Here is a 27,848-nt window from a genome sequence, read left to right as displayed (position 1 = left end):
ATTGTGATATTTTGACATTAGTCTCAGGAAACTGAAGTGTGGCTCAGCAGTATGCAGAGAAACTTCCCTAAAACAAGCTGTTGCTCAGAAAGCAAAGAAACGGGGGGAAGGAGCAGGTCAGTTCATAGCAGAATTGCAGTGGAACATGCAACATGCAATATCCTGTTTTAAGATGATGTTAACTGTGGAGGTTCGTTTGGTTCAGTTTCTGTCCATTTACCGCATTTTAGTGTCAACTTGGAGGGAGAGACCGACTCTCAAACATTGAATTAAGATGTTTGTCTTCTTTTGGCCCATTCTGTTTTCCTCTTTGAGAAGCAGCAGCGCCAATACAGGTATTCAACCTTTACTGCAATCTTGTTTTGGTGACACGAAGGAAATAGTTAGCAATAAGTTTAGTATGGATTTATTTCTACCTTTATTTAACATTCCTCACATCATCTGTTTAGTTGGAAGTTCAAGGATACATAGTTATCTGAATGACATTTGTTTAACACATATAATGTATAAAGATATGTCTACAGCTTCACTCTTTTTATTAAATGTCATGGTATCTTGTTAGCATCTATATTTTCTCAGTCTCTCTTGTTGTTTACTTTGGCAGGTACAACATTGGCACTAAGAGAACACTGTCCGCTAAGTGATTACTGCATCTCTCTGCCTGAAGGAGAAATAACAGCTGAGGCTGGACTCTGCGTTGTCATACCGTGCTCTTTTACTACTAATTATTGGTTTACATCCCGAGATCTAGTTTGGTACAAATGTGACCCAGCTAAAGACAAATGTGATGATTCAGACATCATATTCAGCACTGAGAGGTATACTAACATTCAGTCTGAGTTTAGAGGACGAGTGTCACTGTTGGAGCCCGATGTGAGACAGAAAACCTGCAGCTTCATCATCAATGACCTGAAGGAGTCAGACTCTGGGTCTTATCAGTTCAGAGTTAATGGTGAATTGAGTAGAAGAAAAGATGGATTTACATATCCTTCCAGAGCAACTGTGTCTGTTAAAGGTAAGAAGAGCTACAATATATATACAAAGTGAACTGAGCTGACATATTTAGTGTAAAGTTTGACATTTGTCGTCCTCTGTGGGCAACCAGAAGGAACTACAGCAGCTGCTGCTGGTTCCCTCAGTGAAATATTCCTCAAAGACTGAGATTATTTTAGTGAAGAATAACCTTCAGGTCATCACCTGATTCTGTTGTGTTCTTCCAACAGGACTGAGTCAGAAGCCCATACTGATGATCCCTCTGCTGACAGAGGGACAACAGACCACTCTGACCTGCACTGCTCCTGGTCTGTGCTCTGGATCTAAGCCTGAAATCACCTGGATGTGGATGGGAGCAGGAGGGAACAGCTCCCAGATCACAGAAAATATCAGTGATGTCAGGATTGAGAATACAGATGTTTTAGCACAAAGATACAGTTCAACTCTGACCTTTAACCCTTCAGCCGAACACCACGGTACCACTGTCACCTGTAAGGTCCGCTTTACAGGAAACGTCGCTACAGAGGAGACAGTGACCCTGAATGTGACCCGTGAGTGGTACAAACACTACATTATAAAAACATTAGCTGGGAGACTTTCTCTCACTTCTGAAGGTTTTCTGAACTGTGTTAAAATTTTACATCAGCAGCTGCAGTCTTTTCGAAAACTCAAACATAACGCTGCCCTTTGTGTGAAACATTTCTGTTTGTGTCATAGATGTAAAAGAAGTTAGAATCACTGAGGATACAAAAGTGAGGGAAGGTGACATGCTGAGTCTGACCTGTGGCATTGAAAGTTTCCCTCCATCAGTCATCAAGTGGACGAGATTTTCTGAGCTGATCACTGAAAATGGAACAGAAACCCACAAGCAGAACAACACTGACACCCCCGTGCAGGAAGGAAATGGAAAGGTCACGCTGTCCATCTCTAACGTGACAGCAAAAGATTCTGGCCTCTACATTTGCACTGTACAATATCTGAACAACATCTGGAATAAAACAGTTGATGTCAAAGTGAAATGTAAGTGTAATTTTTGGTTTTATTTATTTTAGTCTGTTTTTAATCAGCAGATGACTGCGATTGAAACGATCAGCTTCAGGGAAATTCAAATAATTTCCCAAATTGCACCTTCAAATTTACAGTTTGTTTGGCTTTTACTGTATTTACTCCATTTTGTTTAAGTTCCTGCACCACTGGTGCCTCATGTCTGCTAATCACTCTGGGGAATCTTTATATACTAGGACTTGAGCACCCTCCGGTGGTAGAAGCAAAACTTACACAGTGGCAGACCTGTTAAATTAGGTGCAATCACAAGACTGTACACATTCATATTAATATTACAGGATTTGTTGTTTGTACTGAGACCTATTACTAAACCATATTATGTTAAGGCTGCTTTTTTTGTTAGAACTCTTCAAGTCACCACTTTGATGATCATATGTGACATTTATTAGAGATGTGTTTGAAAATAATAATAGTAAAAAGGTTAATCAGGTTTTTACCAATTTCGGATCATGTAGCTAGTTTAAAATGTTGCCCACAGATGTGAGAGAACCTGCGCTGACTGGGAACACAACTGTTGAAAAAGGAGATACCCTGAATCTGACCTGCAGGGCTGAAAGTTTCCCTCCAGCTCTTATTACGTGGACTAAACTCAGATCCAGCACAAGCCTGGCCAACGGAGTTGAACTGCAGAGCAACAATGGATCAGCCACACTCATTATCCCTGATGTGACAGCAGAAGATTCAGCACAGTACATCTGTACAGTTCAACACTTGAACACTACCAAGAAGAAACAGACTGAAGTGACTGTGACTTGTAAGTAGACTCCACTAATCATTTCGGAGCCTATGTTCATGTTTTACTCAATAAGTATATTGTCGTGTCTTTGATATCCTTCTTGTGTGTTTACAGGGTTTTCAAAGATCTTAAACTCTGGATGTGAGCTTCAGTCAGAGCTCCTGACCTGTGTTTGTATCAGTGAGGGGTCTCCCTTACCCTCCATAACATGGCCTCTGCTGAAGAACCACAATGAGCACTCTGTCATCACCAGTGTGTCAAACTACACAATCAACAGCACCATGAGCCTAAGGGTTAAAGGTCCCTCAAACATATCTGTTGAGTGTATAAGCAGCAACCTCAATGGGGAAGCAAAAGAAATTCTCACCACCTCGCCTAAAAAAACTGGTATATTCACCATTTATCACACTGCTGCTACAGACCACAGCTTTATGGTGTTTTTAATACCTCTTTTACTTGACTTGTATTTAGAAAACCACTTTGGCAAGCATTTGATTAGATTATCACTCAGAAACACAAATTAGGTCTTATGTTCCTTCTGATTGCAGGGGCATTCACAGCATTCACAACAGTTTCATGGTTGGAAATCATCATTGCCTTTTTGATTGGCGTTCTTCTTTCATCAGTCATTTGCTGTTTGGCACAAAAATGCCAAAGGTAAACTATTACTGCTAATGATTAGTTAAGATGTTTCGTGAGTGAATTATATTTAATAGCATCATTAAAATTGCTGCATTTTAAATGCTTTTTCTCTTATGTTCAGAAAAAAACAGAAGAACTTCAGAAATCTTCATGAGACTCTGGATATGGTGACCAATCAGGAGGATTCACTGGTATTTATATTTATACTAGTATTTTTTTTAATTATATATATAAATAAAACTAAGTGTTATCAAGGAGAGCTGAACGAGGTCTGGACTTGAAAAAAATCATTAATGGAAGTAAATATATCAGACATCGGCTTGCAGCAGATGCCAAATGAGTCATATCATTTCTGTTGTACCTGGCAGATATATGCTGGTCAGGAAGTTGAAGATGATCAGATCCAGTATGAAGCAGGAGTGGAAGGTGGGATTGTGGCAGCAGAGAAAACAGCTCCTGAACTTGATACGGGGCTAAAAGACGTGGAGTACGCCAGCATTGATTTTTCACTTTTAAAAAGACAAAAACCCAGTCAGGCGGCAGTGAAGCAAGAGACCACAGAGACGGAGTATGCTGAAATCAAAAAAGAACAGCAAGAAGAAAAGGGGGACAAACTCAGAGAGGAAGGCAAAATGATGGAGGGTGAAGAGGAGGAGGCCATGATAGAGCAGGCTAAGGACACAAAGCGTTGTGACCCTGAGGAGGAGGAAGGAGAGGACACTGCAGTTTACTCCAATGTAAAGGATATAATGAGCCAGGTGTAAGGACGGCGCTTTCTTTTTGTTTGTCTAGATTGATGTGATGGGCAGTTCCTCCCACTAGCACCTTGATATTCAAATGTAAAATTCATGTCTACATGTTTGGGATGATGTAGTCACTTGACTAAATTCCAGTGCTACCCAATAATTTGTTGCAGTGAACTCTTACTCTTACTCATTAACGGACATTAGGAGGCGAACATGCTGAGATAATAGCAATACAGTAAATGTCAGCATGTTAGTTATTTTGGAGTGTCAGCAGCACAGAAACTCAATGTACAACAATGAATCATGGGTAGATTTTGTTTTTCCAAGACTCTCTTGTAACCATGAAAGGGTAACATTACTTTAGAGAAAATCCAATCACTGCAAGCATACAATGTCATGTAGCTGATGAGAGTTCAACTAAATCAAGTGGATGCCATCAAATTAGTTTCCTATTTTCTGCTGATTTCTATGGGTTGATATATGCAGTACAAAAACCAACAAAACTAACGTTTTATTTGTTTTCACACCGATTTGCTTCAATAGCTTAGCTAAAGCTGTTGCTCCTCAGCCGCATGTATTTCACTTCCTCTTTTTGAAAAACAGGTTGAGAATTGGGCTTTAGTCTCAGTGCTAGGTGAGCAGGAAAATACATTTATTTCTGTTTGGCATTAACACTTTGAGTTGTCAGTTAGAGCAAAGTTGTACAGTTCAATGAGTGCTCAATATGCAGACAATGTAAAGCAGTCTTTCAGTTTAGGTACCAAATGGGCTGCCATTGTTTGAAGCCAAAAGAGCCTTTAATGTGTGAAAAGTCACAAAGAAGACAGTGATGTTTGATGAGGCAAAGTTTAGTTTGACTTAACGCTTAAGGGTCTTTTCTGTGAATTAAATTGTGACCGACATGATAAGCCACAAGACAGTCAGAAAAAGAAACACGCAAGGTGACAGATGTTATTTTAATTTGCCTGTGTGTAGTTTAAAGGAATATGTTGGATGAATCCAGATAATTTCTTTTTGAATCTCCAGTTGATTCATGAACTTTATTGCATTTAGCAATAAAATGCTTCTTTTGTGTAATTTATAGCACTCACCCTTACAGTCATGAAAATTCTTGTTTTCTTGTAATTTTATTATTGTTTGTTTACCCTGTATATACTGTATTTAATGTAATGTCCGTGGTAGTCTAATGAGAGAGGAAGTGATGGCTAGTCGGTGCTCACAGGAGCTTCCTGGAAACTTGCAGAGCAAAGAGAGAAGAAGTACAAGAAGACGGGAGGCAGAGTGAGTACAGAGCAGACAGTGAGCAGAAGGAGAGAAGGCACAGAGGTGAGCCACAACAAGACACGTTATAATGAGGGAAAAAAAATCTTTTTACATTTAAGAATGCAACTAAGCATAGAGGGTGTTCTCTTTTCCCTGAAACACATTTTAAATATTAAGTATAAATTGGTGTAGTCTAGAACTGGGAAAGATTGGAGAAATTTCTTTTTGCTTTTTCTTCCTCTTTTTTTGTATAGCATCTCTTTGGAAAGTACTTCAAAATGATACATTTTAGGAGTTTCACAACTTTAAAGATGTTAGTTAATTGCATTAATGTAACTGCAAAATTGCTAAACATACAACATCCTGTATTAAAATTTGTGTAGCGAGCCATGAAAGAGTTCCTTGTTCAGTTTCATCACCTGGAGTGCATGTTGAACAATTCAGCCTGTCTGTATAGATTTTTTTTTTTTTAAATCCTGATTTTTAAATGAGGATAATCTGATCAGGAAACATGATCTGTGAATATTTTTTAATGAGCCACTCAATAAATAAATAAATAAATAAAAGTTAAACCAGCTCAACTTATTATTTTTTTATAATTTGCATTTATCTTTTTAAGTACTTCCAACTAAACCATTATTGAGTGTATGAGACTTTTATAGTTGACCTAACTCAATGAGTTTACTTCAACCAACATTATTTAAAAGCTTGTGTTGAGCGAACTCAATTTTTATCTCATTTTAGTTATGTGATCAAATTACTTAGTTTGCTTCTCTCCACAAGTAATTAAGTCAGAATAAACTAGACATAGCAATTCCAGTTTTACTGTCAAAATTCATTTATCGTAACCAACTTATATCTATAACAATTTTTAATGCAATCAACAAGCAATGTCAGGTGAAGGAAATGGTTGCTGATGCAGTAAAATATAATCCCATTTCAGTGTGAAACATATCGGCACAGTAAGAACTTGAACAGAAACCATATGATCTTATTCACTCAATTCACCTTGTGAATCGATGACTTGCAGTATCATGTACTTAATCTTTGTGCTGTTTCCGGGTCAACATGACCCGATTCTTCCATCCTTCTATCCTCTTGCAGTGCTCCCTCCTTCCTGTATTCCCTTTTTCCTCTCATTTTCCTTACTGTAACATCCAAACCAAACACACAGGGCCTGCTGTGACCGTATTTAACGTTAGCCGCTAACAGCTAGCGCTTCTCTGTTCATATTCATTTATCGTATTTAACGTTAGCCGCTAACAGCTAGCGCTTCTCTGTTCATATTCATTTATCGTTATTAACGCTAGCGGCTAACAGCTAGCGCTTCTCTGTTCATATTCATTTATCATTATTAACGTTAGCGGCTAACAGCTAGCGCTTCTCTGTTCATATTCATTTATCATTATTAACGTTAGCGGCTAACAGCTAGCGCTTCTTAGTGTCACATTTCTCACCAATGCCAGCTGATAATATCTGTCTGAAACTCGGAGGATGAAGATTCAGCAGCAGGTTTATGCCACTTATTACGTTAGTCACCTCCAAAAACATTTCTACTGTTAAAAGTCAAGTTACTTTGAAGACATTAGCTAGCTGGCTAAAAGTCTAACAGCTGCTACAAACACTGAGTTAGCTGAGGACAACGCAGCACGGTGCGGACATTTCAGTTTTAATCTTGTGTAATTGCACTATGCGGATACTTTCTTACTTTATGTTATGAATAAAATCATAAAAATAAAAAAAAGTATTTACTCACCAAGCAATCCAACCTTGACCTTCACTCCTCTCTTCCTCTCTGAAACTGGTACTGGCAGCACAAAATGGCCGCTGGTCACGTTGTCTGCTTTTCTGCTAATGCACACCAGACTAATAATATAATGCAATAATACTTTTCACTAACTTAATGCTTTTCTTTGTTAAGTGAGGGCAGAAATACTTATCCAAAATCAATATATTTCTGAGTTGAGACATTTTTCTTTATTTTAAATTTTATTTTATTTTTTTTTTAATTAATCAACTTCTTGAATTAAGTTATCAAATTAATAAAACAATGGACGTTTAACATTTAAAACGGTATTTTTTTTTTATGATGTAAAAGCTTTTAAGTTATACTAACTAACCGCCTGAATCCTTATTTAGAGTGCACCAAATCCTTATCGTTGTTCTGAAATGAGTTTCTTTCCTTTTTTTCTTTCCTTTCCAACAGTAATGGAGTATAAATAGCAGCCGAGACTGGACGGTGCTCTCTCAACTCGATGTCCAAACTGTAATTTGGTACCAGTCTGATCCAGCTAAGACTTAGAACATTCAGAACCATATTGGTTTAAATGTTGAATGTGGGTTCGGGGGGCAAGCATTACTGTTAAAGCCTGAGCTGGATCAGAAAAACTGCAGCATCATCATCACTGAGCTGAAGGAGTCAGACTCTAAATCAACCTAAAGCAGCTATAATTGTTACAGGTATGAACAGAAACCGCAAGTATCTTATGTACAGTCAAAGTGTTATTAGTTAGAGTTACAATATAATATGGCATGTTTATTAGTTTTATCTAAAACACAACTTTGTTTTTCTTGAAACTACATCCCAGTTCAATTTTTGGACTATATAATCCTTTAATATGAAACTTGTTAAACACATGAAGACATTTTTAGGGTTACCCATTGGGGCCACAGGCTTAGAATGAAAAGTATTTGTGCTTTCTGACAGTTTGTTAAAAATTTTGTCTTTAAGATATGGCACAAGAGTTGAATACCATGATCCATACCACTGTTGCGATTATCACAGTCAATTCTACTGTTGCGAGTACCACGGTCAATTCTACTGTTGCGAGTACCACGGTCAATTCCACTGTGCCAGACTGTGTGAAACACACACACACAACTACAAAAGACCTGATACAAAATGGTAAGTGTTCACGGCGGCTTCACTGATATTTTTGGTTTTTATGTAATGCAATAACAGCTGTTTTTCCTGTCTTTATTACAGATCTACTAAGTAATCTTTATCAACCACAAGTTGTCATTGCATTTTTGATCGGGATGCTTCTCTCAGCAACCATCTGCTGTTTGGTTATAAAATGTCAAAGGTACAATTTTAAGTTTCTTGCCCTCATAACAATGAGCTTCTCTGACATTTAATTCTCTTGCAAGTTCACTTTCTTTCCAGTCACTATTTTTGCCAAATAACTGCATAAATGCCGGCATTCATATCTTTACTTTCATAATCCATAAGCAGTAGATAATCACCTCGTCTGAAAATACAAAGTCAGCAATCATCAAAAGAGATAAAATAAAGGTTACAATGATGTAATGTCCATCAGTTGTCTGTGCTCACACATGCTGTTAAAAATAGTTTCAAGAGTAATTTTAATTTTACACTTGAAAACTGTTTTGTTAACAATTTTGGTTGGTTAATTACATTTATCTCCAGAAAAAAACGCAGAGGATCCAGAAATCTGTCTGAAAACCTGGAGATGCTGAACGCTCAGGCAGTTCCACTGGTATGTGTATTTCTGCTATTCAGGAGCAAAACTCACTGACAAATTACTTAAATATTTACATTTACATGTTCATTGTAGAGTTTTCTCTTATTTCACCATAGGATGAAAATAAACTGGCAAGAGTTTATTAATGCATTGCAACCATCATGTATAGACTGGCTGATTAGAGTAAAATGAATTGCTACACAATAATAACCTACCTAAAATAATAATAATAATTGAAAAAAAAAAAAAAAGGCAGCCATGATAATATAATAGATCTAACATCTTAACAAGCTGATTTTCTAAACAAAGGGGACGCGCCCTGGAAGATCAGAGGAATAGAAAAATATAGAAGAAAATGTTATTGCACTAATGGAGGGGAATCATTTTATGCATTGACTTGTGTAATCATGATGAACTGGGCAGGTCGGAGTTGGCCTCACTGTTAGTGATCATGATACTCACGACCAGGAGGAAGCGGCATACTCCAACATTGATTTCTCCAAGTTGAAGAGGACGAGCCCTACAGAGACCAAAGAGACACAAAGACCCACAGAGACGGAGTACGCTGAAATCCAGAGAGAGACGATCAAGGAGGTGGATGACAGTAATTGCGAGGAAGGTGAAGTGTCAGAGGTCAACAGAGAGAGCTTTGTGATGGTAGAGGTGGACAAGGAGGCAGAGCAGTGTGAGGTAGCGCAGGCGGAGGGAGGTGAGGACTCAGGCCTGTATTCTCAAGTAAATAAAAATCTGAGCTCTAACGTGATTTAGCTTAGTGAAGTCATATGAACAATACAGGGTTGATATAGTGCAGAAATTCTCGTTCAGATGTGATGCAGTGCAGTTGGGTGTGTTTTGCATGCTAGTGTGTTTATGAGGCTGATGCAAATTTCCTCAGAGAAAAGAAACCATGTATGTAGCAATATCAAGACCCAAATGTCATATACTGCTCACACATTAATCCACATAAAGGCAGCATCACTTGGCAGGTCACTCATCAGGTCACTCTATGTATAAGTATTGAATGTATATGGAAAAAAGTAAAAAGGTGTTGAATACATCACTTCCTGGAAATGTTTTTAATCAGCAAGAAGCCTCTTGTTTATGTCGATGTTCAGCTTTTCATCACCTCTAGAAAATGAAATAATGCAGTCAAATTCCTCTTAAATAGGTTAGTGTAAGAGCTCATGTGTAATTAGAATCAGAAATTGTGTAGAATTTGAAATTTGTGTGCTTTTCCCCTTTTTTCAGGGGTTTCCCTTCTCTATGCTCTTTGATATAAGTGACAGTGTTTCTGAAACTCCTTCTCTGGTCGAAGTGCTCCATAAATTCAGTAAATATATTTGAAAATGTCTAACTTGTTGTCACCTTCTTACCGCTGTGGAGACTTCAGTCCACTTCAGTCCAACAACAATGCTGTAGCAAATTGTGGACGGAAAGGAAGTTACAAAAGACGCTGTAAATGAACTGGTGCAATTTAAGGAAGCACCCCAAAAGATGCTGTACACAATGTATAAAAGCAGAAGTTATATGCAAGAGGCTGGATGATGCTGGTATTAAGAAACACGATCAATACAAATCCTTTGCATTTGAATATGCACACATTTATTTCAATAGTTGATTTTTTTCTGCACATAAATGAATTTTTCTGGATGCAGGATTAGTCAATTTAACTGATCATTCAATTTCAGCTACATCTACTAACTTCTCTCTGAGCATTACGCTCTAAAAGGGGGCGGGGGGGGGGGGGGACAAGCTATCAAATACGCACAGCTTAGAGCTAAGTCATGGAAAACACACAAGAAAATGTATCGTGGTTTGTTTCTCAAGATGACCGCACATTTTTTTTACGTTCAACTGACATAAACTGAACATCACCATAAATAGGAAAAAAACTGTCACAAAAGCGGTACAAAAACTACACTGTTTTCCTTTCATCAGCTCAAGTTGAAGTTAGTGGAGCAGCAAATTGGTTTTTATCGACCTCTGCAGGTGCCCAGCAAGAACTGCAGCAACACTGATGGGCGTATTTCTCATTTTTATAAACCGTCTTTTACACTGAAACACCATGCCATGGTGGTCACCCGTAAGGTCAGCTTCACTGCCAACATGGCGGTGAGAACATCATATGCTCTATTACAAGGTTTACTTCAAGTTTTGGAGGCGGTTGTCGTCCTCTCAAATGACAATGTCTCAGACCACCGTGAAGATGCTGCTCTGCGACCTGGACAAATTCTGAAAAATGGCACTGACAGCTGAACATTGTGGAAAGTTCTATACGACATATCAATAAATGATGTATTAAACTGCACATTTTAAATTCCAGCTGCACTTTATATTCTGATATCAAGCCCTGCACTCACAAGAACTTCCCCTGCATTCTAGTATTGAAAAAATGTAAATTGCGTATGAAGATATGAGATGGAGATAACAAGCAGGTGTCAAGGTGGTTTGCATACTTGGTGCCCCAACAAAGAGAAGACAGAAATACACTTGGCTTGTGAGGCACACACAAGCAGCATACCGTCCCTCAATTTTATGAGCTTATTACTTTGTTCCTCTTTTTTGGTACCTTTACTGTTGTGAAATACTTGTTGGGAAACCTAAATGAAAACTTTCATATGCCGTAAAAAGAAAACAAAACTCCTGTTGCTGGCTGTGGTTTGTGAAAGAGAGTGAAAATACTGAAATCAACCACTGATACTAAAAAAACAAAATAAAGAAATAATAAAAAACTAAGCAACAATAACTGTCACTGCTGTTGGATGACGATAAGGTCATGTGTAGATATCCAAAACCTCCTTCAGTTTAACATTTTTTTTTAAGTATTTATTCAGCACCTGATCCAACTTTGGAAGCTGCAGTCTGTGGTGCTGTAAAATAGACTCTATGATGAATAATATGTCACAAAGAGAGAAATATGTGATTGCATGTGTTTGTCTATGTTGAAAGCTTAGATACATCCAGCAGCTTCACAGACGCATGCAGAGAGTGCATGCATGTGCTTAAAGTGTTGTTTGGATTAAGGCTCAGATGAAAGGATTAGAATATTCCACTAGCTGGACAGACACCTTAAATAGATCAGCCTGACTCCTTCAGTGCTGCAGAAGGTTTAGAGGAACCTGACAACTAGGAACAAATATTTAAACCTGAAGGCTGCATCTTGATCGGTGAGTGTGCACTGACGTTTAATATTTCACTTTTGCTCATTAGATCATATCTTTCTAATGTGTATTTCTATTAATGGTCAGTGTTCTAAAGTTCCGGTATAAACATGAATGTACTACAGCAATAGTAGAGGAAATATTCAAATTCTTAACCACAATAACAAAATCTAAATATTCCACTAGAGGAAAAAAAAAAAAAAAAAAGCTGCGTTCAAACTCAGAAGTAAAATATTCCCCTGTGACTGATACAGTATTCTATACAACATACAACAACATTTAATACTGATGCATTAATGCACTATCACCATTTTAATGCAGCTGGTTCAGGTGCTCTCCTGAAGAATATAGTCTCAGGGTTAATTAATTAATTAATTTGATTTGTTTTGTTTTCTCTTTGCTTTTTCAAAATGGAAAAATAAAATTTGTACTGACGTGCAAAAAAATTTGATTTTGACGAAGCCAAAATCTGGAATCTTTAATCTGGAATACTGTGAGCCAGTTAGAGACGTTCACTATGCGGAAATATTTATCTTTCTGAGTGTTCGAGTTAGTTGTCACCCCCTTTCACAACCATTGTTACACTTCCACTTCCAGTTGCGTGTATTTTCAGTGAATTATGCGCACTCTTCTCTGTTTCATATTAAAGGGCGTATGTTGACTATAACTGCAGTCTTTTTTCTTTTACAGAAATGGCTGATGTTTTCAGAGGCCTAAACCTGCTCGAGACCTTGAAAGAATCCATAGAGAGCAATAAGTTATCAGATGTTAAGGATGCAGTGGAAGATCTGCTGATCAGTAGGATCAACTTAGCTGTGGTGGGCGACCGTGGGGATGAAAAAGACTCCTTCATAAATTCCCTCCGAGGCCTCGGACCCGAGGATGAGGGGGCGGCTCCGTCTGCACTGGCTGCTGTTTCGGAGGAAGTGATGGGCTATCCTAACCCCAAACACCCCGACTTCCGCCTGTGGGACCTGTCACCTGTGCCGGATGCCTCCCCGTTTGAGCCAGGGGGTTATATGGATCGAGTGAAGTTCCTTCGCTACAATGCCGTCTTCATGACGTTCACACATGCACCAACAAGCAACAGTGTGGAGGTGTTCTTTGAAGCTCGCTCACTGCGGAGACAAACAGTATACTTTGTCCTCTTGGCTTCAGTGGAAGATACAGAAAAGACTCTGGAGGTGAAGAGAACCACCAGTCTGGACATTTTGACATCACAGGGCGTGACGCAGCCAAAGGTATATGTCGTCAGACCTTCCACCCTGGAGAAGTTTGACTTTTCCTCTCTGATAGATGACATGACCAGAGATCTTCCAGAAATTCGTGCCCAAGCCCTTCTCTTGGCTTTGCCAACACTCACTTCAGCCCTGGTCACCCAGAAAAAGGAGGCGTTCAAAGCGCTGGTATGGGCAGCCGCCTCGCTGTCTGGTGGGATGTCGGCCATTCCCGTTCCCATGGTAGCCTCCATGGTGGACTCAAGTATAGCAGTGCGGATCCTGACAAAAGCTCAGTTATCTCTGTGTCTGGACGACGAATCAGTTGAGCGACTGGCCCGTCAGCGAGGCGTGGATTCAGTGAGACTCAAAGGGCTTCGGGCCTGTGCGCTGTCAGTGGAGGTCACCAAAGGGGAGGTGAAGAAGAGGCTGGCAGCAGCAGAAAAGGACTTGGCCACAGTTTCATCAAAACTAGTGGAGATGGCGATGCCCAGACACGCCTGCACGGTCAGCCGCTCCTTTGTCGCAATGCTGCAAGCTTTAAATGGCGCCATTGATGAAATGGCAACTGATGCTGAGAAGATGGTGGCTGTGGCTTTGGGGGAGGGAGGGTGAAGTCAAATGCTTTTCTTTTTCAGCAGTATTTCCTGTGCATGTGTCGTTCACATTTATGTTTTGAGGTACAAGAAACTGACAATGCTTACTGAAACTTTCGAAACGCTCTTCTTTGTTTTCAATGAGCATGAGCTGCTAAAGACAAAATACGGTGTAAATATTAAGTCTGCAAATGGATTACATGAAATCTAAGTTGTCTTTGCCTGTATAAAAGATCTTCAAAACAGTACGTACAACAAACAAAAGCTTTCACTTTGGTTAAAGCCATTACATTGAGGAAGTGAGAGGAAGTTCAGCTGAGTGCATGTTGTCAGTTAATAAGTCAACCCCCCAAAAGAAATCCTCACAATCAACAGACAAGAAGCATGAAAGCTCGTGTTCTGTAGTTCGCATGACTGGGTATTCAAATTCTTTGGAGAGTTTAAATCAACTGTGAAAACTTCAATTTTTTACAGTAAGCGAATCCTCTTGGGTAAGAACAAATTTAATTTTATATCACCTCTACTTGACCATCTGATGTAACTGAAAATGTCACTTCTGTCTGTAAAAATTTATCTCAATCAATGTCTGTATCTACAGTCTGATTTTCAATTTAATGGGAAAACCTCTTAAATCATTAATCATCTTGATTCAACTTTCAACCGAATAACGAACTTTTGAAAAACACGTTTTTTTTTTTGTGTTTTTTTTTGCATCATTAGATTCACATCTTGGAAGATAAATGATCAAATATGCTTAATAAATAGATTGTGCTGTTTGTTTGTGAATGATTTAATTAATCAGTCAACCCAATTCATAAATAAACGTGTTTAAAAGGAAGAAAATAAACTTTTGACTGCAGCTTGAAGAGGTAAGAAGCCCAATGACCAATGCTTGTTTTAGACACTACTATATCAACAGAACTACAGTTCAATGAGGTTTACAAAAAAGTTTTACAAAAGTCTTTTTCTCAATCTATCAATCCTAAAACAAAATTTCAAAATGTTTTGCCACTGCACTTGTCTGCCTGACTGTCTGTCTGTCTGATTAGATGGCTCAATTGCACGTAACTTCTACAGTGAACAGCCATCTTGAAATAAGGAAGAAAATATAAAAATAACCCAGAAAAGGGAATTGAAATATTTTGAAAGAGAACGTTATCTGTTTGCAGTAAAAAGCATATGTTATGATGTTAAAATTCAATGTGCCCAAACACTTTTTGTCTCGTGTTTTTTGTTTCAGTAACAAGCTTTACTGGTATCCAAGCTCGGAATGGATGTTCGGACATTTGGGCTGATGGTTTTTTTGGCCCTAATGAAAAGTAGGAACTTTACGACTCTACTTTGACAATGATTGTTTTTCATAACATCTGCATTAAAATAACATTTCTGCCTGTTTTGCCACAGACTATTCAACACAACCTATCCCGTTTGAACTAAGCCCCCGTGAGCTGAAAGCTAAAGAGGGGACCTGCACTGAACTCCAATGTAAAGTCAAAAAAACACTTAGTGATGGTGACGTATCCTGGTTTTGGATAAAAGATGGAGAGTGGAACAAAAGTGCTCATGATTTTACTGGCACCATCGTTTACAGCACAAAAAACTCAAAGAATCCTGTCAGTCCAGACTTTGTAGACAGGGTCAAATATATCGGCAGTTCATCTTTCGCTCAGTTAAATACCTTGTGCAGTATTTTGATTTGCAACCTGAAAAAAAGTGACAGTGGAGTGTACGCTTTCAGATATGTAGGACATAACCGGGTACAGAAATGGATGACAACGCAAAATGTGGCTCTCAAAGTCGAAGGTATGTATATAAAATAAGTTATGCAAGCAGTGAGATAACATTAAGAATATGTTGCCTTGTTTGAGTTTTGAAAGCTAAAACACTCCTGACGCTGAAGCATCCAAGCCACGTTACACAGCTCCTGCTCTCTGGTGTATGTGTATGTAGACTTCTGAGGAAGGCAAATTATTTTCAAGTTAATCAACGCGATCTCTTCTAACCTGTGGGTGATGGAAATATTGCTTGTCTCTCGTGCTGACATGCTTCCTTCCTCTGTTGTACACGCAAAAACACCCAGAGATGTAATTATTACCGCACACTATGTGATGAGGTCAGCTATTGTCATAAGAATGGCTTTTCTGTCACGGATGTTGGGTATCAATATATAACTTCTTCCTCTTCTTCTCTCCCTAACCCTAACCCTTTTTTGGTCAAAGCCTCCCTTTCACGTTCTGTATCTTTGTGATCTAATCTTAACTATCATCCCACATGGGTAATAATATTTAGCTTAATGAAACGATCACTAAAACAGCTAAAATGTACATTTGTGATAAATTGAGAGCAGAAGGATGATCAGAAGATACGTGTACAGCGGATGTGTCTTATTTTATTGCATATATTATCTGATTCGTTTTTTTGTTTTAAATTCACACACTAGGTGACTCCACCTGTAATACAACAGACTTAACCAATTGAGTTTGAATCGATGTTTGTATTTAAAGTCATTCAGCATTATTCTCTCCCCATTACATTTAATCTGATATCGTCTTGTTTTCATGTTTTCAGAAAATCCATGCCGGCTCACGTTTGAGAAACCAACTCTGACTGCTCCCGGCCCGATATCACTCACATGCTCCACTTCAAATTTATGTCCTTCAGATCCACAAATTCAAGATTTGACACAAATTCCTCCAAAACCCTTCACAACCCCCAACTCTTCACAGGGTGATAAAAAAAGCACCACGGTCCACCTCAACGTCAGCTGGGAGGATAACGGGATGGTGCTCTCATGCCAGACACTCAATAATACAGACTTTTATTCTATTCAGAATATTAGTTTGACTTTTGAATGTAAGTTCAGAAAAGGATGCCACTCAGTTTCTGTTGTTTGAGTGCTAAATCACTTTTCTAATATTTGTGTGTGATTTTTCTCATGGCCTTTTCTCACACTTGTTCAACTGTGCTTGCTCTGGTACTGATTTCTTCTATCTTCTTCTGTATTTACTGCCACAGATGCTCCTAAAGAGATATTGGCCCAGGGCTCCAAACCCGTAAATGAAGGCGAGTCGGTCACTCTCACTTGCTCTGCCAAAGGAAATCCTGAGCCGCAAATTTCCTGGTTCAAAGGAGAAACCCAGCTTTCCTCAGAGGCCAAGTGGACCATCACATCCATTAATGATTCACAGAGTGGGGAATACTATTGTAAAGCTGAGAACACCCATGGGATAGTTCGCTCAGAGCCCGTCTTTATTAATGTTACATGTGAGTAATTCCTGCATTTTTCCTCATCGCTATTTCATTCGCTCAACTGTAAACTTTACTTTCCCAACCAAAGCCGATCAGCATATTCATACTGTATCGCCTTGAGGTTTTCTGGTTCTGTTTTTTTTTTTTTTTTTTTAAACAGCACTATATTAAGGATTATCTAACTCTCTGTTTCAGATAAGCCTGAAGTTGAAATAAAGAAGATATCACCTCTGCCTGACATTAGAGAAGGTGATACAGTGACTTTGAAATGTGTCGTGAAGAGAAGCATGCCAAAGGTCCAAAGAATATCCTGGTACGGAAAAGACAGATATCTTGATAGTGAGGAGAACTATATTTTCAGCAGAATTGGGCCTGCAGACAGTGGCTCCTACACATGTGAGGCCACCAACAGTGTGGGTACGGGAAGATCAGCAGCGTATCAAATCACGGTTCAATGTAAGTTTCTCATTTTGTTGATCTGCGAGTGTCAGGCACAGACTGGAAGATGTTTCCTTTTGAAAGCCTGCTGAGAGCTGTTTCTTTTTTCGCAGACAGGCCGCGGAAGCCGACTATTCACCTGAATCCTTCAAGAGTTGAAGTTGGTCGCAATGTCGCATTCGAGTGCAGGACAAATGCCATTCCTTCTCCAAACGCTTACTCCTGGTACCGGTACGACACAAAAAATACGAATGGCTTCTCGCAACTGAAAACCAGCACATCTGAAGCGAGACAACATCTTTATGGTGTTCAAAGGACAGACGAAGGATGCTACACATGCAACGCCACCAACCCCATTGGAACAGGGGATGACAGCGAGGCAGTGTGCATAGAAGTGCTGTGTAAGTAAATGTGTAGTACAATCTATATATTTTTACATGGAGTCGAATTTAACAAAAAAAAATAAAATCAAATCAATTAGAAGTTTTGGCTTATTCGCATTAAGTATTTTTTGTAAAAACATGGTCACCAACTCCAGACCTCCCCCTTTTTTAAAAAAAAAAGCGAGGTTAATCTGTGAAAATATCATATACAATATTTCTCAAACTGTCGTAGACAGATCGCAGAGCCTGCCAGTGAACGCTGAAAGCCTACATGTTGTTTTCAGTGATAATTAAGCTGGCTGTCGAGGGGAAATTCAGACAGTATGCTCAATTCATGGTTGGGTGGACTCTTTGCTGCTTCGCTTTTCTAATCTCATGTTCACAGTAGTTTCCCATTCAGGCGTATCATAATATTCCTGAAGTAGCAGCTGGATAGGAATGTTCAGGAGTTAGGCGGACTGTGATTTTGAACCTCTGTTGTAATTTAATGTAATATGTTGAAAGCCAAACATGAAGCTACTTCCTCCTCCACAGTTTCTCCAACTAAGCCTTTACTGACCATGGAGCCTACGATCACTGAAGGCGTTTCCATCTCCGCCACCTGCACTGTTGAAAGTAATCCACCATCAAAATTCATCCTAAGAAGGACTTCCAGGATACAGCCAACGTATCTTGAAATCACTCAGTATATTCATTTGTCCACCAACGAGGTCAATTTCAAATTTAATGTAACTTCTCAACATGCTGGCTCCTACATCTGCAAAGCCACGAACATCATAGGTTCAAACGAGAGCCAACGAAGGAACCTGGAAGTGAAATGTAAGTGATTCATCTGCTTTTCACCAACCACCAAAAACATGTCAAACCACATTTGAGCTTTGTGTCATTTTATCTTGCTACTGTCTAATTTTTTAGTTTAATATTTTCTCCTACTGATTCCTAATGTACATATCAAATAGAACCTCTGAAACAGTACAATGTGAGAGTTGAGCCAAATACTGTAGAGCATGATTTAGTGCCATTTTTGGAGCACTTGTACTTTCCCTGGCTAATTACTCTTCTTTTGATTAACAAAGATATACCCAAGCAAGTGACAGTACAATCTCGACATGGCTTTGCTGTGAAGGAACAATTCTCAATCACACTGGAGTGTAGCTCCCAGGCCAACCCACCAGTGACCCAGGTCACCTGGATGAAGACTGCTGACGTAAAAAATGAATTTCCTAAGATCTCTAAAAGCTTGACCATTAGGTTTGCCAGTCCCTCTGACAGCGGCCAGTACAGCTGTGAAGCCACCAATGAAATTGGAACAAGAAGATCGCAGCCAGTGCAGGTCAACGTCATATGTGAGTTAAAGGACGCACTTGTGGTGCGACAGTATATAACTCAATATACTGTAAAGACTAACTGGTCAGCAGGACTCTCTACATTTTCATCTTTAAACACAAAGATGTAGAGAAAATAAATTTGCCTCATCTAATTCCTAGATGGTCCAAAACACACAACTATCAAGAGGAGCGCAGAGACGTGGCACGATGACGGCAGGAGTTCGGTGATGCTGAGCTGCATCAGTGACAGCTACCCTGTCAGCAAGTATTTCTGGTTCAGGATAGGGGACAAGGAGGGTGACAAACTTGTTTCAGAACTTCAGAACCACACGGTGTATTCAGACCAACCAGGACTTTACTATTGCAAAGCAGTCAACATAAATGAGAAATCATCCGAGCCTGTGCCTCTATTTCAACGTGAGTCAATTCAAAGGCTGTGTGTGCGCGTGTTTCAGTGCCACATTCATAAAAACATCCTCTGATAAAATCTGCTACATGCCACTGATACGGTGTCTCTTAACAGGAAACCTTACGATGATCCTGAGGATCGTCTTTATCTGCCTCAGCATCCTGCTCATGATCATTTTCTTTGCAGTTATTTTCTGTAAAAGGTAAAGTGTGATGAATGAGAACTACTTTTAGATATAACATGTATAATTAATTTCATTTATGATTTGATTTTCTAACCACCACCGTATCTTTTGATGTTTCTGGATACAGGAGGAAAAAGTCTCATCACCAAGGATCAAGAAACACACAGCCTTCATTCAGTTTTTTGGTGAAAACTCAATTGGACAAGCTTTTCTACTTCTTTACACACAACAACAGCACACAATAAAAATGACTTAACTTCGTCTGCATGTAAACCACTTCAGGTTTGCTGTAAAGACACCACGATGGGGACTCTGAATGAGATGATCTTGGCAGAGCCGTCCAGGAGCAGAGATGACCTCTTGCCAGACCAGCCGAGCCGCCCAAGGCCCCAAAGACGCCAGCCGTGTCCAGACAGCACGTAAGACAGCAGTCACACACACACACCACACACACACACACACACAGGACAAGGAAGACTCTGTTGCGCAGAAAACAGGACGGACTGCTGCTCATGCCAGAGTCAAAGCGTCCATTTAAGATGCTTCAGACTTGAATGGGCCCCTGAGAGTCTGTGTGTTATTACAACGAGCCGCTGAGCATCCGTGTTCTCATCTTTATCACCATTGTTGTTCCATAGAACGGCATCCACCATCAACACCGTTTACGCCACTGTGAAACTGCCCACTGGAAATCATGTAAGTCAAGCCCCTCTCGCGATTTCCTTTGAAAGAAATTGTATATTGAAGTCTTTGTTAAAAAAAAGAAAGGAAGGAGGACTATTAAAAAAAAAAAATTTTAATTTAAAAAAAAAAAAAAAAATATATATATATATATATAGTAAAAATGTGTTGGCCAGGCTTAAAAAGATGTGTGAAAACTTCTGTGGCTCTGAAAAATCCAGAAAAATCTGGGGAAATTACACGGCAGGATTCATTTCAGCTTGGGCTTTGAAACTTCAAAGCAACAGAATCCATCAGAAACACCAGTATGAGACGCAAAGGAGGTAAAATTAAAGACATTTCTGAGTTGCTCAATGTCAATTGTAGTAAAGTGTGTTTGTAGAGTTTAAATGCAATGTGTCACAGCCTCTTTTCTGAACACTGGCAAAAATCAAGAGTAGAAAAGTTTTCTAAATGTTACCTCGGTTTTCCCAAATCTATTAAAATTAAATTCCATTGTTAATGGCAATATGAACTAAGTTTTAAAAAAAGTTCATATCTTCTGATCTTGAGGATTCAAAGCTCGAACAGCTCAAACAAAACAACTTAAATACAACAAATAAGAAAAAAAAACAACAACAACAAAAAAACTAAACCATCATCATGAACGCCATCTTTCAGCTCCGTACTTGTCCAAAGCCAATATGAATGCTGATGACTGTTGTGCAAACTACATGTACGGCCTTCCAGCTTCAATAACCACTTTTTGTCTCGCTCTGCTTGAGACAGGCGGATGTGTCGGTCAATAGTCAAGCTGTTGCTCTGCACCCGCTGTCCTGTAGCTGTACCCCCACTGTTAATCCAGTCAATAGCCACCTGTCAGTACAGTAACAGTCCAGAATTAATGGAAAACCTACAGCGATGATGGTGAAGCATGAATGGGCCGATTGAGTTGCTGTTGTATGTTCGTTGATGTCCCCTGTCTGCATCTGCTCAGGCTCCCGCCACGCACACAAAACGAGACGACGGAGCCACAGGGGAAGAGTCAGTCAACTATGCTTCTCTGCACTTTGGGAACATGCCAAAGTGAGATTTTACGTTTTTAATAGAACCCCAGAACAGGACAGGTATTATTACATGGTACATTTAAGGATGGCATTTGTTTTTGTAGGAACCAAGAAGTGAAAACAGAGGATGACGCGTATACAAAGGTGTCCAAACCAAAACCACAAAAAAAGGTTAGAGACCACATCCTGCCTTTTCTTTCAACACACCATCCAGGACATAGAAATTATTTCCCATCTCAAAATTCACTTTGTCTGGAAAAAAAAACAAAAAAACAAAACTTAATTATTAGATAAAAAGGAAGTTATGATGCAAATAATCTCAAAACTATCTCTGCAATCATCCTTGAATGAAAAACAGGACTACGAAAACATCAATCCAACACAAGCGAACAAACCTCCACAGCCAGTGAGCAACGACTCCGACTCTGACACAGACGCCAGCGAAAATGAAGAGGAGGTCACCTACTCACAGGTGAAAATTGTAACAAAGTCAGGACATGAGGAAGACAGCACCGACTCCAGCACCTCTGATGATGATGACATTCACTACTCCGATGTCAAATTCTGACATCTTCCTCCCCGACTGTACCAACACATCTGTGACATCCTGAATTATACTGAGAAAGAATGAATGGAGACAAAATGACTGTAACAATACCTCATGTATCAAATTTATGGGCTTAAAACTGTTTTTAATCCAGAGTGATGCCACTGATGACCTGAGCTCGACTGCTTTTTTTCAAAATGATATTTCTGCTTCCCTTCTGCTTGATTCAAACCCAGAGCCCCCCACCCTGAAATGCAAATATGGTTCAGTTATAAAAAGACTTGTTCAGACTGTGTGGGGACAAATGTACTTTTAAGTTTATTGACATTGTTGTGAAGTCTGAACACGCTCCAGCACAAAATGATACGTGGTTTTTTCTGAAGTATGCACTTCAAACAATGTTCGACATGCAAAAAGCTCCTTTTCATAATCCGCTTCAACTGTAGCTTCTGTATGACTGCATTTGACTAAACTCAGGAAGATGAGCTTTATGTAAATATTAAGAAATATTTTTACATTAAATGTAAAGTTCTGGATTGAAAAAAAAAGTCTGACAAATATCACTGTTTAGTTTTTTTTTTTTTTTTTTTACTTTCACACACAAATCTTTTAAATAAAAAAAGACAACTGTAAGAAACATTAGCAATCAAATCCTGATGAATTTATCTTCTATAGAAAAAGTTTAAAGGACACATTTATTGTTTTAGTTGATTGTGGGGATGTTAAAGTGGACAGATCAGCCCTGAAAACTGCATCATGATGTACCGACCTGGAGTTTTTATATTGCTCTTTTGTTGTTGTTGTTTCTTTAAGCGATTACAAACAAAAAGGAGTGAAGGTTAGAGAGACGGCAGCTACGAGCAGCCGTGGAAGCCGCAGCTTCAAACACAAACCACTGCCTGAGCTGCAAATATTTTTCAACCCACAATTGTCAGCTGGGTTCCTGTCAAGAACCGGCAAGTGTTTAAAAGCAATAATTCTGTCTCAGACATTTCCTCCCTTAAAGTTGATCCTTCACAACACTTTTAATGCATTTCCCTCGCCCAAAACGAGTGTCAGCACCTTTTTTCCTCTTCTTTTGTGTCTCCTTCAGTGTGTCCTTTGTAGTTCAGGTCTCTCAGCCTATGTTGTTGTCTTGGGGGCCTGGTCTCTGTCCTCTCCTTCCCCGACCTTAGCCTCTTTGTTGGCCGGGGGTTTATCCAAGTTCACATCGGTGCAGCGGAGTGCGTCCGTCGTGATTTCGCCTCCCGCCGGCTCCAGAGTGGCTTGTTTGACATGAAGGACGTCTACTTGTGAGGAGTTGGTCTACAGGAAAACATGAACAACAACATGAGTAACCTAGATTGAGCTCACAGCTCACCAAGCTGGTAAAAACCAGATACAGATGCTGCAAGTACAAACTTTATTTTGGCCATTTAGTATTTTTTGTTGAGAAAAAACAACATACATTTTCATCATTGTTCATGCAATCCGTTAAGATTTGAGCAGTATTTGATGGCAGCAAGCTCGAACACTGTTCATTAGAAATGTCAGGACTTCAGGTATTATCTGAAATCACTCACATTTACTCACCTCATTAGTAACTAAAACGTCTGAAGTGTCCACCAGTGTCTGGCCAGGTGTAAGGCTGCCTCTCCTCCTCCTAAGACCAACACGAAACCTTTGCATTACATTCATAATCATGCCTTCCTCTTGTTAGAATCTCAGATTTCCAGAAATGTGCTGTTTGGAGTCCCTCACCTGCAAATGAGCAGCAGCGGGAAACACAGCAGCAGCATCCCCAGAGCTCCAGCTGCAGAGCCGATCAGCAGGGACACAGTATGGAGGCCTGAAAACAGCCCCACAAAGCTTGTCAGACAGAAACGAATCGAGGAAAAGAAAATCCAAATATATAAACACACACAGAATCCTCCAGATTCCTACCCAGCTCAGTTTCACTGGATGTTATGTTGAATGTAAAACTTTCAGAACCCAGTGAGTTGATGCTGACGCACACCAGAGAGGGCATGTGTTCGTCCGGGCGGTACAGAGTGATGACGCTCCTCATGCCCTCGTCCCCCAGGGGAAATTCCCTGATTGGGATGTCAGCTGAGTGATTGACAGGCTCCCCACCCAGTTCCCAAACAAGGGAGGGAAGCGGGTTTCCCTGGCTGTCACAGGAACATCGAAGCTGGGATAAAATCTTGACGCATCGGGAGGAAGGAAGGATCTCTGGAGCAACTGGGAAAGTGCGGTGTGTTGAGCTTAATGTTATTTATGTTTTTGCAAACAAATCTCAAAAGCAAACCGTTTCAAATAATAAGAGCGTGCAAATATAAGTAAATTAATCTCACAGGTGACGTCAAAAGTGACAGCCTCTGAGTGTTCAGCCCCGTGGACATTCAGCGCTTCACAGTAATACTGATCCTCGGAGAATTTGGTGACGTTTAAGGTGAAGTCTGGCTCAGCGCCCACCATCTCTCCGCCAGCTACTCTGAACCAGGTGTAGTTCATCACGGCTGGATTGGCGATGCTGGCGCAGGTCAGAGTCACAGAGCTGCCGTCCACCACGGGGCCCGAGGGGTCGACCGACACCGAGGTGTTCTTAGGTGGATCTGAAACAAAAAGCATTTCTGTTAGTATTTCAAGGAATCCAGATTTAATCCCCAAAGAAATCCTCATCAGGATTGTGTGTGATGAGTTTTTAAGGATGTCCACAGGCTGAATCTGCGTGTTAAATTGTTATGTATGACATTTAAATGTTATATATAACTATTAAATACATATGAAATATGCACGTTCTTATTTTCAGTATTGTTAATATAGTAATATCTAACTTTTTCCTGACTTTGGTGTGTCTGTTAAAGGCAGTTTCTCTGCAGGACAAAAGCAGATAACAATATCAAAATGAACAAAATAAACTTGAACTAATTGAATTTCAAGTTTCAATCAAATTTGGAGTAAATCCAATTTATGCTGATGACACGATGTCGCTACTAGGCAGCTTAAAATGTGAATGCCTCCAAATTATATATCAAACCGTCTTTTGATTAAAATGGAAACATGTCTTCATTGTCTGTGGTTGCAAATTACGTCCTAATGAGGACACACACCAAACAAAACGTCCACACATAAATTAACACACTGGCACACATGTGGACGTACAGCAGAGCTCAGTCATCACGGGCCTCTGCAATAGGAAGCATTTTGAGGTTGTCACGCAGCACGACAATGCATCAGTGTCTGGAGTCTTGGCCCCCGTTCGGGTTTTAGGCTGGACGTGCTCCAGTGGAGCCACATTCAGCGTCCGAGCTCAGTGAAAACATTACAGCTCTGTTGTTGGTTGTCTGTGTAAATCAACACCTTCTCTGTGTAGACTGAACTCACACTGGACGTCCAGCTGTGTTGCGGCTGAGACGTCCTCTCCCAGCTCGTTTTTGGCCTCGCAGTGGTAGTCACCGCTGTGGCCCAGATCCACGCCGTCCAGCACTAAGGTCGGTCCACCCTCCTCATCCTCTTCGCCATCCCTGAACCAGGTGTAGTTGGTGACGGGAGGGTTGGCCCGGCTCTTGCACAGCAGAGAAACAGAGGCGCCCTCCAGAACGGGACCGGGAGGATCGATGATTACTGTTGTTTCTTTGGGAGCAACTGGAAAAACAAAGAGAAAATACGGGTTCAGTCTGCGTTGCTGGCCAGTATTTGTCGTTTCTGTGCTTCTGATTTAGTCCGACCTACATTGCACGTCTATCTCAGTGATGGATGAGTTCTGGGTCCCATGTTTGTTACTGGCTTCGCAGTAAAACTTGCTGTCGACGTCTGAAACGGTGGTTGAAAGCTTCCTCTTGGAGCCCACGGCCGTCACCTGATCTCCGTCCACTTTGTACCAGGTGTAGCTGTCCACAGCTGGGTACGCGTTAGCGTTGCACGTCAGTGTCACCGTGCTGCCCTCCTTCACAGGACCAGGGGAGGTGACCGACGTGTTATTTGGAGGATCTAAAGGAGAATTATGACAAAGAAAAAAGTGTGGCACTGTCATAGATTTTGTATACACTTAATGTGAAGGTTTTAGTAAACAGGTGACTTTTTTTTTAATATCAAGAAAACAAAGTCACATAAGCATTGGTTTGGAAATCCAAATAAACTACAGTGGCTACAAAGTTATGCTACAAATGTTACTAATGGATTCAGAATGAGCGTGTTTGGGTTCAGATTCTACAGACAACAGTCTCAGGAAGTTTAACCAAGCTGGATAAATACCAACATGTCCTAAAATAAATGCCCTGATAATTATGTGAACTGAAATAATGCCCGACACAACTGTAAGACCCGGAAATGTCAGAAACGTGCTTACAGAAAACACGCAGGGTCAAAGTTTTTTCATAGAGAAGGTCGCTGTTGCCAGCCTGCCGGTTGTAGAGAATGGTGCAGGAGATCTTCTGTCCGTTATGAAGGTAAGAGGCCGTGAAATTCATAACAGAGGTCATGGATTTACTTTCCATGTTCTCCTCGACGTCACCTAAAATGGGCGTCCACGTCAGAGCAGGGGGGAGGATGGGGCAGGGGGCAACGGCCGAGCAGTTCAGCCTCACAGGAGTCCCTTCTTCCACCTCCAGGCTGGAGGGATTTAGAGCAGGTTTGGGGGGAGAATCTGAGCGGGAAGGAGAATGAGGATTTGACGGCAAAGACTTCACATGAACAAGAGTAACAGGTACATAACACAAACCTCGAGCGGTGATGAGCACGCCCGTCTGAAAATTGAACTTCAGCGAGTTGTCACACTGCAGCCTGAAGTAGTAATTGTCGTAGTGGTTCGACGGCAGGTTGTTAAAGATGGTGGTGCAGTCCTTCTCGCGGAGGAGCCCCGTTAGGTTCCCATCCAGGATGTTCAGGCTCGCACTGGCTCCGGTGAGGCTGGAGTCAAACACTTGTGTTCGGCTCCAGCTGCCTCTCCTCCATATGGCCTTACAGGAGTCGTCCAGATGTTGATCCCATTCTGAGGGCAAGCTGAAGCTGCAGGGAATGATCACACAGGATCCGCTCAGCCCTTCCACTGTCTGCGGCACGAAGGCTGCCCAGTGCTGGCATGAGCTCCCTGAGGGAAAGATATACTTTCAATTAATGTCTTAAAATGCAAGAAAAACCATCACAAAAAAAAAAAAAAGACAAACTGTCTTTTACGTGGAAATTAGGCCTCTGAAAATTCAAGCAGAGGAACCAAAATTGCAGATGTTACAATTGACAGAAAGCTCGCAATAAAAGCACAAGACACATGGTGATTATAAGAAGGCTTACCTTGAAGTAGACAGCATATGTAAAAAATCTTCATAGCACCTGTCATATTTTTTTGTCAATTTAAAGATCCTACACAGAAAAAAAGGGTCAATGAATTATTAAATATTTCCGTCATTTACTGCAGTTTCCTGAAATAAAAAAAGCAGACAGTAATTGAACCGAAGCAGAAATTAAAAACATCAACACTTACGATGGATAAACTTAAATAAAGTAATAAAAGAAATGGATAAAAAGAAGCATGCAAGGCAGTAAAATTCTGACTAAATCTACTAATGTACAAATATTTTAAGATTTATGCTGTATAAATTTACATTAGAAATGTGCAGAGAAATCAGGAAACCAATTTTTTTTCCCTGAAAGTTAAAATATTCAGTTAATTCAGTGATAACATTTACATCTGGAAGTCAT

The 27,848-nt window shown here is 40.1% G+C and overlaps 2 protein-coding genes across 2 annotated transcripts; one reads left to right on the top strand and one right to left on the bottom strand.

Moving 5' to 3' along the window:
• The first annotated feature begins 153 nt into the window (after window positions 1-153).
• On the top strand, window positions 154-22,749 carry LOC115044675 (uncharacterized). Its single transcript, XM_029503827.1, has 27 exons — window positions 154-335; window positions 605-1,015; window positions 1,224-1,544; window positions 1,711-2,013; window positions 2,537-2,812; window positions 2,909-3,181; window positions 3,343-3,451; window positions 3,558-3,627; window positions 3,805-4,194; window positions 9,354-9,639; window positions 12,782-13,919; window positions 15,147-15,223; window positions 15,309-15,707; window positions 16,473-16,757; window positions 16,920-17,168; window positions 17,349-17,609; window positions 17,705-17,992; window positions 18,509-18,793; window positions 19,051-19,320; window positions 19,462-19,719; window positions 19,826-19,913; window positions 20,023-20,080; window positions 20,178-20,314; window positions 20,534-20,591; window positions 21,553-21,641; window positions 21,727-21,793; window positions 21,981-22,749. The coding sequence occupies exons 1-27, from the start codon at window positions 275-277 to the stop codon at window positions 22,188-22,190; spliced, it is 6,717 nt and encodes a 2,238-aa protein (XP_029359687.1). The 5' UTR covers window positions 154-274; the 3' UTR covers window positions 22,191-22,749.
• Window positions 22,447-27,848, bottom strand: LOC115044674 (myelin-associated glycoprotein-like). Its single transcript, XM_029503825.1, has 10 exons — window positions 27,836-27,848; window positions 26,872-27,240; window positions 26,500-26,796; window positions 25,884-26,141; window positions 25,536-25,796; window positions 24,503-24,763; window positions 24,093-24,389; window positions 23,910-23,997; window positions 23,742-23,811; window positions 22,447-23,474 (listed from the first exon to the last, which is right to left on the bottom strand). Exons 1-10 carry the CDS (start codon window positions 27,846-27,848, stop codon window positions 23,292-23,294), a joined length of 2,097 nt encoding a protein of 698 aa, XP_029359685.1. The 3' UTR covers window positions 22,447-23,291.

Source organism: Echeneis naucrates, chromosome 6, assembly GCF_900963305.1.
Source record: "Echeneis naucrates chromosome 6, fEcheNa1.1, whole genome shotgun sequence".
In the NCBI taxonomy this organism is placed as follows: Eukaryota; Metazoa; Chordata; class Actinopteri; order Carangiformes; family Echeneidae; genus Echeneis; species Echeneis naucrates.
Note: the sequence above shows the minus strand (reverse complement) of the source record. Positions and strands in the feature narration are given on the sequence as shown.